Source organism: Lolium rigidum, chromosome 6 (genome assembly GCF_022539505.1).
Source record: "Lolium rigidum isolate FL_2022 chromosome 6, APGP_CSIRO_Lrig_0.1, whole genome shotgun sequence".
Classification (NCBI taxonomy): Eukaryota; Viridiplantae; Streptophyta; class Magnoliopsida; order Poales; family Poaceae; genus Lolium; species Lolium rigidum.
Genome location: NC_061513.1, coordinates 138,597,243 through 138,608,427, shown reverse-complemented (window position 1 = coordinate 138,608,427; position 11,185 = coordinate 138,597,243). Strand labels below are relative to the sequence as shown.

General features: G+C 45.4%; 2 protein-coding genes and 1 non-coding gene across 3 annotated transcripts; all 3 read left to right on the top strand.

Moving 5' to 3' along the window:
• The first annotated feature begins 4,458 nt into the window (after positions 1-4,458).
• On the top strand, positions 4,459-8,326 carry LOC124659971 (D-glycerate 3-kinase, chloroplastic-like). Its single transcript, XM_047197775.1, has 12 exons — positions 4,459-4,624; positions 5,027-5,388; positions 5,733-5,812; positions 5,899-5,950; positions 6,049-6,090; positions 6,194-6,272; positions 6,483-6,514; positions 6,598-6,666; positions 6,753-6,827; positions 6,904-7,020; positions 7,111-7,161; positions 7,981-8,326. Exons 1-12 carry the CDS (start codon positions 4,474-4,476, stop codon positions 8,122-8,124), a joined length of 1,254 nt encoding a protein of 417 aa, XP_047053731.1. The 5' UTR covers positions 4,459-4,473; the 3' UTR covers positions 8,125-8,326.
• Positions 8,327-9,719: 1,393 nt separating this feature from the next.
• On the top strand, positions 9,720-9,792 carry TRNAE-CUC. Its single transcript has one exon. It is a non-coding gene; the product is annotated as a tRNA-Glu (tRNA).
• Positions 9,793-10,539: 747 nt separating this feature from the next.
• Positions 10,540-10,950, top strand: LOC124660128 (histone H3.2). The gene has a single exon (XM_047197918.1). It carries the CDS (start codon positions 10,540-10,542, stop codon positions 10,948-10,950), a length of 411 nt encoding a protein of 136 aa, XP_047053874.1.
• The last annotated feature ends 235 nt before the right edge of the window (positions 10,951-11,185 follow it).

Sequence of the window (11,185 nt, the reverse complement as noted above, 5' to 3'; positions counted from 1 at the left end):
CAAAATAATCATAAGCATCGTAACTTCTATATTTGGTTTACATTCCCTGCTCTGTAGATCTAGCCATCATAACTTTATCTTGCTCAGTCGTTGTTACAAAAATTATGGCCTGCTACTATGTTGTTTGTGCCAATTTTTTACTCCATGAAAATGTTGGCTTGCATTCCCTGTACTACAGGTGATGCCATTGTTTTGTATCTAGTTCATTGTAAGCTAACAAAGTAAGGACTTAGTTTGGCATGCTATCACTCGCTTATCTAGCCTCGTAGTACAAATAAACTTGTCATACTACTAGATAATAATTTTGCGTGCCATCTTGTTCTTCAAAAGCTGCATTATTGACTTGTTTCTCTCGACTTGGCATGACGCTCACATATGGAAAGCTGAACATATTGGTTTGCATTCCCTCTTATACAAGTTCACAAGTGATCCCACTATATTCCGTATCCGGTCCATCCTAAGCTCCAAGCATTAACTATCCTCTATGTGTTGCTCATTACAAGTTTATATCCCGAAACATCTTGATTTGCATCCCCTTCACTATAAGTTCAGAGTATTATTTAGTTCACGGCCAAAATGAAGTAATTGCACTTGGCACATGTTGGTTCACATTCCCTCCTCTTTAGCTTTTGCCATCGTAACTTCTATTTTTGGTTTACATTCCTCGCTCTCGTAGATGTAGCCATCATAACTTCATCTTGCTCGGCCGTTGTTACAAAATTTATAGCCTCGCTACTATGTTGTTCATTCCAATTTTGTACTCCTCGAACATGTTGGTTTGCATGTGACTCGACGATGAGTAAGTCTCATTGTTTCATTCTAACATGCTCGTTATATTGGTCGTTGGTATGCGGCATGCACTCTTTGTTTGCTTATTGTGCGCATTACAATGATCTTGTTATAACGACGAAATGATGAGTTCCAAATTCTTTGGCAAACAATATTGCGTTGTCTTTGCGTTTCCATTGTTGCTATCTTAACTTGTAATGTCTTTGTTTCGGATATAGGTGTCTGCATGGACAACTTAAAAGATTGCCGGATCGCTTCATTGTATTGCTAGGTTTAATTACCATTCAATTTCTCCGGGTTCTCGTAATATTTTTTCAAAGCCTTGCGAATCGATGTAATATTTAGTTAGTTTTTATAGTTCTTTCGCGCATTTTTTCTTTGGTGCTTGTCGTAAGTGAGGCTATCCGACGGAAATCAATGCTGCGTAAATATTCTCAGTATCTAAATCACGAATTCCCATCCCTTAAACGGCCCAATTAAGCGAAATCACATACGTGCCGGCCCGCAAAATACTAAAGCGCCTTTTACGCCGGCATATAAACAACAACTAAACGGGCTGGCCCACTTACTTATTGGGCCAGCCCACTTGATCAACTGTGGACCCCACACTTTTATTGGGCCGGCCCACTTTCTTTAAGGTGGACCCCACCCACTACTGGGCCGGCCCACCAACTAGTTGGGCCAGCCCAATTGCTTTTGTGGTGGTCCCCACGTTCTAAACGGCCGGCCCTTTAAGACGAATGTGGGACCCACTGTAGTTTTGGCCCGACCCACTAGCTCGTTGGGCCGGCCCACTTGCTCTAGGGTGGACCCCACATACTAAATGGGCCGGCCCTTTTACAGGAAAGTGGGACCCACCTGTGTTTTTGGCCCGGCCCACAAGCGTGTTGGGCCGGCCCACTTGCTATACGGTGGACCCCACATACTAAATGGGCCGGACTGTTTAACCTGAAAGTGGGACCCACCAGCCGTTTTGGCCCGACCCACTATCTTGTTGGGCCGGCCCACTTGCTATATGGTGGACCCCACATACTAAATGGGCCGCCTTTAGCGAGGAAGTGGGACCCACCGGACTTTTTGGCCCTACCACTATCTTGTTGGGCCGGCCCACTCGCTCTATGGTGGACCCCACATGCTAAATGGGCCACCTCGTAACAGAAAGTGGGACCCACTCGTGTTTTTGGCCCGCCCACTATCTTTTGGGCCGGCCCACTTGCTATATGGTGGACCCCACATACTAAATGGGCCGGCCTTTTAACAGAAAGTGGGACCCACATGCTAATTGGGCCGGCCCACTATCTTCTTGGGCCGGCCCGCTTGCTTTAATGTGGACCCCACTTTGTAAATGGGCCGCCCGGCACTGTAGAAAGTGGGTCCCACATGTCTTGTGGGCCGGCCCTTTTGCTCGTTGACCGGTCAATCGAGTGCATTCGGCCCGCCCACATGCTTAGTGGGCCGGCCCATTAAAGTTTTGACAAGTCAACCTTAGAGGTTAGGCCCGCCCACGTAACTAATGGACCAGCCCAGCTATATAGTTGACCGGTCAAACTATGTCAGCCTGGCCCGCCCGCAAACTTATTGGGCCGCCCGCTTAAGACGTGGCGATGCCTCGTGTGGGCCTACCATCTACCACGGGGTTTCAGCCGGCTAACGCCGTTAACCGCGCTAATCACGGCGTCGCCACGTGTCGGCTTGCATGACGTCGGCAGTCAACGGGCTCCTGAAACACTTGGGCAACGGTCCGATTTTCCGTGGCGGAAGGGCGCCCAAGCGCGACGGACCGAAAAAACGTCGTTGGACTTTGCCTGACGCAGTTTCCACAACAGAACCCATATCGTCGGGTTAGGCCCATGGGCGACGAAAAATACCCCTTAGCGGACGATTTTGAGACGTTGTCTATCAGAACTTTTCTTGTAGTGGAGACCTGTTTTGATCTGTTTACCTCCGTCAATCGCATTGCTTGCTACCGAAGATGTCGACGATGTTGAATGTTCCATCGAGATCAGCTCCTTGTCGCCTCTAATTCCCACAGACGGCGCCAATTGACAAGGTATTAACTTGTCAATGCCTATAAGTTGTAGACTAGGATTTTCGTGGAAGTAGAGGGCAAGGTAGAGGGCAAGTAGATCTCGAGGGTTTTAGCCGAAAAAGTACTCGACTGCTAAAAAGCTAGGGTTGTGTTGACAGTAAGATCGTCCCTTTCTTCGTCCCCCGACTCCCCCTTATATAGGAGGCGGAGCCGAGAGTTTCGTATTACACAAGTTACAAACTCCGGGAGACTCTCTCAGTTCGACCCGTAAAGTTACAAATCTCTATTCCTAATCTATCTCTTCTTGCCATAGTCGATGCTTTAGTAGGCTCCGGGCTTCGTATTCTTCGGGTTATGGGTCTTCAATAAACCCCGGGTACCATCTTCGGCAGGCCCATTGGGGATGCCTATGTCAACGGTGATGGTTTAGATGGTGTTCAACCCACATGTCATCTGGATGTGGATGTTCATCCATCGAAGCCATAGACATTCTCATCAGACTTCTCATAGTGTTATGATTTTCGAGGGGTTCATTGATCCTCGTTCTTTAGGTAAAACAAGCTAAATCTTTGATTTCTTATATGTATCGGAAGATGTCCTTACTTTTCAAAAAAAAAAAGATCCCTTATATGTATCGGAAGATATCCTATTTCCCAATGTTTTTTTTGTAGACTTAGGAATGTAATTAGCAAGCAAATTGAGGTAAATGCACTATCCAGTCGTGTACTTCATGAGAAACATGAGTGCCTCAGTTGCCAAGTGTGGTAATTTTGTTTCGCATGATTTGCTTCCCTTCTTTCTTTGTTCTGATGTAATTTTGTACAAAAATAGACAATTTCTCCGGTGTTCTTTACAAAAAAGTTTGAGAACCTTTTTTTTGTGAATCAGAAGCTTTATTCATTAAACATCGGTATTACAATCCTTAACCAGGATACTAGTAAGGAAAGCTAGAGTGTAATTAATCCACATACATCCCTTCCTATCAGACTAGCAATATGGGCACACAAATGAGCTGCCTCATTGGCACTCCTACTAACATAAATTATATTAAGGGTTCCTTTGATTTATAAGATAGGAAAAGTATAGAAATATGAAAGCCATAGGATTAATATGTCATGTCTACTTGAATTGTATAGGAAGATGAAGTATGTTTGATTGTAGCAAAGGAATTTTTCATGAGATATGAGCTAATGTTTTTTCCTATAAAAATTACACTACAAGATTCTTATAGGAATTTTTATTATGGGATATGTTCCTACGAATAAAACAATTTTATAAAAAAAATCTCATAGGGCCTATGCAAATCCTATGAATCAAAGGAGCCCTAAAACTAGTGAAGAAACCACTAAGCTTCCTAATCTCTTGACATACACTAGGAATGATCGATCTTCACATCAAAGAAAAATGATCGATCTTTCAATACCAGGTTCCTCCTAAAGATTCAAGTAGGGGCCAAATATTTTGCATATCATTTTTATTTGGCTGTGGAAGGCGACAGTTGGCGTGCCGCCCTGCACGCACTGCATCGAGAGGCCGGCTTCACTCCGCGCCCAATCCTGAAAAAATCCCCTCCGCTCCTCCACCCCAAAATCTTGCACGCTCCCCCGCACGTCAGTCCAGCCTCGTCTCGTCTGCTCTGCTCGGGACCAGGAGAGATGACGCCGCTCCACGCCGCCCCGCCGCCGCTCTCCGCGTCGGCGGCGGTCTCGTCATCCGCGCCACCTCTCCTCCTCGCCAAATCTTACCATCCCAAGGCCGCTGCCTCTTGCTCACTCGCCGTGACCGCCGCCACTCCATCAAGAAAAGGTTCAGCACGCTCCCGCCCAAAACATTATTTTTCTTCACACAGCAGTCCGTCATCTGTGTTTTGCTCGCTTTGGTTTGTTTAGTGCCGTGTCGCCACTTCCCACTGTTGGTTTTTTTAATCGATTCTCGCACCGTCTTGTGCCCGCGCAACATCCGGGAAGAGGATAAGAACGGCGGCGGAGGCGATTTTTGTGTGCCTTTTCTCTCTCTGGTTCTTTGCGGATCGATTTGTCATTTGCTAGTTCGATCGTTCAGGTTCTTGCAACAGCATGGACGACGGTAATCTTTCTTCAGATTCCAAGACGGTTGCTCCTCGAATTCTTACCAAATGGACATGGCTTCTAGTAAGATATCCCCTGCCATTTCCGCTGACGCAACCAATTTCTTGTTTCTTGACGCCAGCTTTCCTCGCATGCCCGGATCACAGCCCGGCGGCCGGGCGGTCGCTGGCGCCGGCGCGCTCCGCGCCCGCCTCGTCCCCGGCGCTCATCTCGGCGGTGCAGGACCTGTACGAGTTCATGTGCAGCGGCCCGCTGGTGGACAGGATCGGCTACACCCGGGAGAGGATCGCCGAGTCCATCGACCGGTGGCTCTGGTGCGGGTCGCAGGTCAGCCGGCTGTTCCGCCTCGACGAGCTCCGGCTCTCACACGCCGAGAAGGCGAGGATATACCACTTCTACATACCTGTCTTCCTCTGGTGCGAGGACCAGGTCGCCGACCACAGGTCCAAGTACAACGAGGGGGACGAGATCCCGCCATTAGTGGTATGCATTTGATCAATGCTGGTTCTATTTCAATTTTCATTCTCAAGTGAAATTAGTTCATATAACTTTGTCCTCTTGTGCCGACAGCATCCAAAACTCTCATGACATGTTCAGTCCACTTAGACACGAGCATATATTCTCGTGCATTATGCTGGATGCTTCTACATTATGCTTTTAGCAAAACAAATATCATCAAAGGCATATGCTGTCTTGTGTGTTATTACCACAGATTGAGATTACTTGACCAAAATGTGATCCGAATAGTATCAAATTACAAGAATGAAAAGCTTCAAGTACTTCGGTTCATTCATATTGCTTAAATGGATCATCTTTCTGTATCGTAGATCGGGGTCAGCGCTCCCCAAGGCAGTGGAAAGACAACTCTTGTTTTCGCACTTGATTATCTATTTCGAGTTTCTGGTAGGTGAGTTTTTCTCACCATGTTGATTACCTTGTGTTTTGTTTTCCTCTATGAATGAAATTTGACAGCCAAACTATTGCGCGCCGCAGGAATTCTGCCACATTGTCTATCGATGACTTCTATTTGACTGCAGCAGAACAGGCATGAATGTTCAAATACAGAGCAATTAAATTTTTTATCGAAAAATATTTTTTTACTGAATTTCAGTGAAATGATCGACAAATACATTTTATTTGCAGGGTAAATTGAGGGAAACACATGCCGGGAATTCTCTTTTAGAGGTACAAGAATACCCCAGTAGCCCAGTCTACTACACTGTGTTTTAGACTTTTAGTTGAAGTGATGTTCAGCATGAACTGAGAGTACCTTACTAAAACTTCACAGTTCCGTGGAAATGCCGGAAGCCACGATCTCCAGTTCTCAGTCGAGACACTTGAGTCACTGATCAAACTAACAAAGGAAGGTACTGGTCACAAATAAGTACTTATATCTTCTTCAAACCCTTTGCGTTTCTATTCCGTGGTCATTTGCGCATAGGTCTATCATTCTTTAGTTTTTTTTAATATTTGTTATGTGAGCTGCATACTAGATTCTTTTTAACGAAAGGCATCATAGATTCATTAATGAAAAATATATTGTTACTGAAATTACAATTGTTTCCTACAATCTTTAGGTATGAAGATGAAGGTTCCACGGTATGACAAGGTAAAGGGTTGCAGTTATCTTCCTATACCTGATGTTTCTATTTCATTAGCTAGCTGCATGACACACCTCAGATGTCCATGTAGTCTGCTTTCGGTGGAAGAGGTGACCGGGCTGATCCTTCAACATGGCCGGAGGTTGAAGGGCCCACAGAGGTAATCTCGTGTTTAACGGAAAAAAACTTCTTCAGTTGAGACGTATACTGTTCTCAACTTTTTGTATGCTTTCTTTCCTGTTGTAGGTTGTTCTCTTCGAAGGATGGATGCTGGGATTTAAACCTCTTCCAAATGAAGTTGTAACAGCAGTGGATCCTCAGGTTTGTCGCTTGCATGAATACATAATTTGATTTGTTTGTTCTTACAATAGTTTGACTTTTTCTTTTTCTTCTTCAGCTTGAGGTGGTTAATAAGAACCTAGGTGCATACTATGACGCATGGGACAGATTCATTGAATCATGGATTGTCATAAAAATTAAGGAACCTAACTGTGTATTTCAATGGAGACTGCAGGTTATTATTACATTTATCCAACTAGTGGCTTCACAGTATGCACAAGAAACCGTGAATTGGAATTTTCTGACGCTATTATTTTGTCTGCAGGCAGAGGTAGCCATGAGAGCTGATGGTAAAGCAGGGATGTCTGACGAGGAGGTGTGTTTCTCATATAGCTAACTTGTTCATCATAGTGACCTTTCTTTCCAGTTGGATCATTTGTTAGCGCCGTACTGATTTTCAAGGAGAGTAGAGTGCTTTAACTGTGTGATCGGACTGCCCTAACTAAGCTTGTCACCATTGTCAAGCTTCATGCACTAGCCAACGCAACCAAAATTCCGAATTGATAAAAAGGGCTAATACAATCCACTTATACACTTCACAACACCCCTCTCACGTGTGACGGGACAACAATAATTTTAGGATAAATTGCGGAAACCAGGACTTGAACTCAAGATGGCTATGATACCACGTCAAGCTTCATGCACTAGCCAACGCAACCAAAAATCCGAACTGATGGAAAGGGCTAATACAATCCGCTTATACACTTCATAACAACCATATAGGAACAACTCTTTCTGAGTTCTTAGCTGTGGGTTGTGACCAAACTGGATAGTGCATCTCTCGAATCAGGAAAGTCATCCGCGAAAAAAAAATTTAGGACTGTCAGAAGCGTGTCTTCTGAATAAAAAGGACAATTGAGCAAAAAATACAAGCATGCAAGTTCGAACGTACTTACCAACCAGTATCATAACTTTGTGCCATAGTTGGGCAATAAACCAATTATGTTAACTGATATCAAATCATACTGTATTGAGTATTGACTTATGCAATTTCTTCAATAAACCACTTTACATCATTCATTGAGGGTCATCCCTGAATCATGTGTTCATTTATCCATTGATAATCTTGAGATGCCTTAATTTGACTGTTCTTTCCAATGCTGTTGACCATGATGAAATCTGACAATTCCTGCAGGTTATGGATTTTGTATCACGCTACCTACCAGCATACCATGCGTATTTGCCCACGCTATATAAAGAGGGACCAAATGGTGCGAAGAAAGACCATCTGCTGGTCATTGACATAGACGAAGAGAGGACTCCTATCTCTGGTAGCTGAGTCCTAAATGTACATACTGAAATGGATATCTTGACTCAGTGGTTGAGCTTGGGATTTCTGATCTTTCTCAGACCAGATATGCCAAGCAAGCACCACCGACCTCTTTTTTCTTATCGCTTATATAAATTCTAAATGTGTAAATTCGATGTATACCAAATTTTGCTATATATTTAAAGAAATTGGCCTCCCATTTTTCTTCTTCTGTCACCAGCATTATTTGCCTTTTCAAATTCATAATTTGCAGAACAGTTCTTCCTGTGTTCTGCGTGCATCATTCGAGGCCCCTTTTACGCATCTCATATTATATGCATTCAGTGATGTAGTTTGGCCTCAGAGTGCTGACTGACAAATGGGACCAAGGTTCTGTTGATAAAATTTGGCCGATGTGCACATTGTGGATTTTTGTTTCTACCACTGTTAATCACGCATTCTTTTTCCGCATTAGTGCATTCATTCTATTGAGTGACTACTTACTACTAACTTCAACTTATCGTTGTCAGCCTCTTTCAAGTGACCCTGTATGTGAATGCTGCACCATCAGATGTTTGAATTCCATACTTTGTTTTTGTAGCAAAGGGGTTTCTTTTTCTGTAAGTAGCTTAGAAGCTGGGAAACAGAGATAGTGCTTGGTTTCAGATTGTAAAGAAGGATTACCTTTAGAAACACAGACCATCTCAAGTTGTTGCCGAGAGAGGGGTCTCTCCTTTGTTGTCAGGGCTGATGGATGTTAAATGATACTACGTTTCGGATATGATCTTCAAAATATCATGAGGATATGGTCTTCAAACTAGATTCTTGGAGGACCCATGGTGTGAGGAGCAAGAGATTTTGTTTTTGATCTTTGCCAGACTTTGTAACCCAAGTTATTAGTCTAGAGGGCAATGCCTACAGTTCAGGAGGGACTTTTGCGGAGATCTAGCTCTCAGAACAATCTGCATCAACACTCAACTCAGTGCTGAACCTGACAGACTATCTTGGACACCAAATAAAGAAGATTTTACTGTTAATTTCCTGCAAACTGGGAAGCGCAAGAGAATTATTTACTTACCATATTTGTAAGCTAGGTGTTTGCCTGGGACATTTCCAAGGGTGGGTTGTGTGTAAGATTTTCCCAGCCCGGCTGCTTTGTTCTGGACTCTCTGGAAGGCAATGAATTCTTCTTGTTTTGAGAACAAGCTCCTTGCAGGTGCCAGTAATGTTCTTTACCACATACTGTTTGCTAATTGCTTGACTAGTGGACTGATCGGAACAAACAAAAGGTTTCAAAAGGATGAGAACTAACATGTCAAAGAATCGCTAGTGGAGTATTAACTCTATGGACCTTGGTTTTTTCTCGGTTCGTTTGCTGGTTTGTTAAATTGTTATGCTGCTTACGACATTGTTGTGTACTACTCCATTGTAGTACATCCAATCGAGAATAATCGACGCCAGCACAGTACATACATGCAAGCCTAGTTTCCCGTCAATCTAATGCGATAGGAGGGAGTACTTGTGTTAGAATTCATATTTTTCGAAGCCAACCCGTCAAGTTTTTTTTTTTCTATGCTTGTTAATACTTATGATAAGTTTTCCAACATAGCAAGCTTAACATGTGATCCGTCGTAGTCTAGGTGGTTAGGATACTCGGCTCTCACCCGAGAGACCCGGGTTCAAGTCCCGGCGACGGAATTTTTGTTTTTTCCCATTTGCGCAGCTTCAATACTTTGTTTTTCACTTTACCAGGTTACCAGCTACAGCCGGCAGGCAATTGCAGAAAGTTTTGCAGCCACACATCCCATTGCTAGAACCAGACGTAGTGGCTGGTTCGACATTTTATCTAGCTGCTTTTCTCTCCCTCTGGCCACTGCCGGTGATTAGAACCTGATATGTTTTTGAACTGGATTAGAACCTGATATTTGGTACGGTATCAATTTATAAGCTTGAAGTTTACCTAATCACTTATTCGTGTCTTGTAGAAACCTGATAACCATTTGCTGGTCGAATCATGGAGATGGCCACAACCATACCGGGACCCTCCATTTTTGGACGCGATGCAACGGCGCCCGTCGCGTGCACCACGCCCACAAAGGGTCAAAGGCACAACCAGCCAGGGCAGCTGCGAACAGCAGATGGATGCAGCACACGGATCGCGATCCGTGGCCAACTCCCCCTTACACATCCCCGCCGTCCAATCCTTCCTAATCCTGCGGCTGACCCAGACCCGCGCTCGACCCTCCTTTCCCTTCCAAAATCTTTCACACGAAATCCCGAAAATTTCAAGCTACGCGCCGGCGCGCCGCCCGCCTCCAAAATTCCGCGCCGCCTCCTCTACTTAAACCCGGCGAGCCCCTCCCCAAATCCTCACACAGCAGCGACGAGCCATCTCACCCCAGAACACCATCAATCCTCTCTCCTTCCCCATCCCAGATCCACGAGATGGCCCGCACGAAGCAGACGGCGCGCAAGTCCACCGGCGGCAAGGCGCCGAGGAAGCAGCTGGCGACCAAGGCGGCGCGCAAGTCTGCCCCGGCCACCGGCGGCGTGAAGAAGCCCCACCGCTTCCGCCCCGGAACCGTCGCGCTCCGCGAGATCCGCAAGTACCAGAAGAGCACGGAGCTGCTCATCCGCAAGCTCCCCTTCCAGCGCCTCGTGCGGGAGATCGCGCAGGACTTCAAGACCGACCTCCGCTTCCAGAGCTCCGCCGTCTCCGCCCTGCAGGAGGCCGCCGAGGCGTACCTCGTCGGCCTCTTCGAGGACACCAACCTCTGCGCCATCCACGCCAAGCGCGTCACCATCATGCCCAAGGACATCCAGCTCGCCCGACGCATCCGCGGGGAACGCGCCTAGGCCTGCCGCGCACCGTCCAGCCGTCCTTTGTGCTTTGGTTCGTAGTCCTACAGTATGTGTTTAGGCGTCGTCCATGTCGTGATCTAGTCGCGGTTCTCTGTAACGGATAATCGGATATCATCAAATGTTCTCTGAATCTATGAATGTCATTCTGCTACTGAATGTCAATTCCTCTAGGATCACAAAAACAAAAGAGTCTCTACTATGATTTGTTTTAGTAAAATGGTTTGTTTTG

Bases quoted from the DNA above. Each gene is read 5' to 3' on its own strand.
- LOC124660128 (XM_047197918.1), top strand. From the start codon at position 10,540: ATGGCCCGCACGAAGCAGACGGCGCGCAAGTCCACCGGCGGCAAGGCG.
- LOC124659971 (XM_047197775.1), top strand. From the start codon at position 4,474: ATGACGCCGCTCCACGCCGCCCCGCCGCCGCTCTCCGCGTCGGCGGCG. The intron at 6,091-6,193 runs GTACAAGAATAC...AAAACTTCACAG, and splicing joins CCGGGAATTCTCTTTTAGAG to TTCCGTGGAAATGCCGGAAG. The intron at 6,273-6,482 runs GTACTGGTCACA...TACAATCTTTAG, and splicing joins GATCAAACTAACAAAGGAAG to GTATGAAGATGAAGGTTCCA.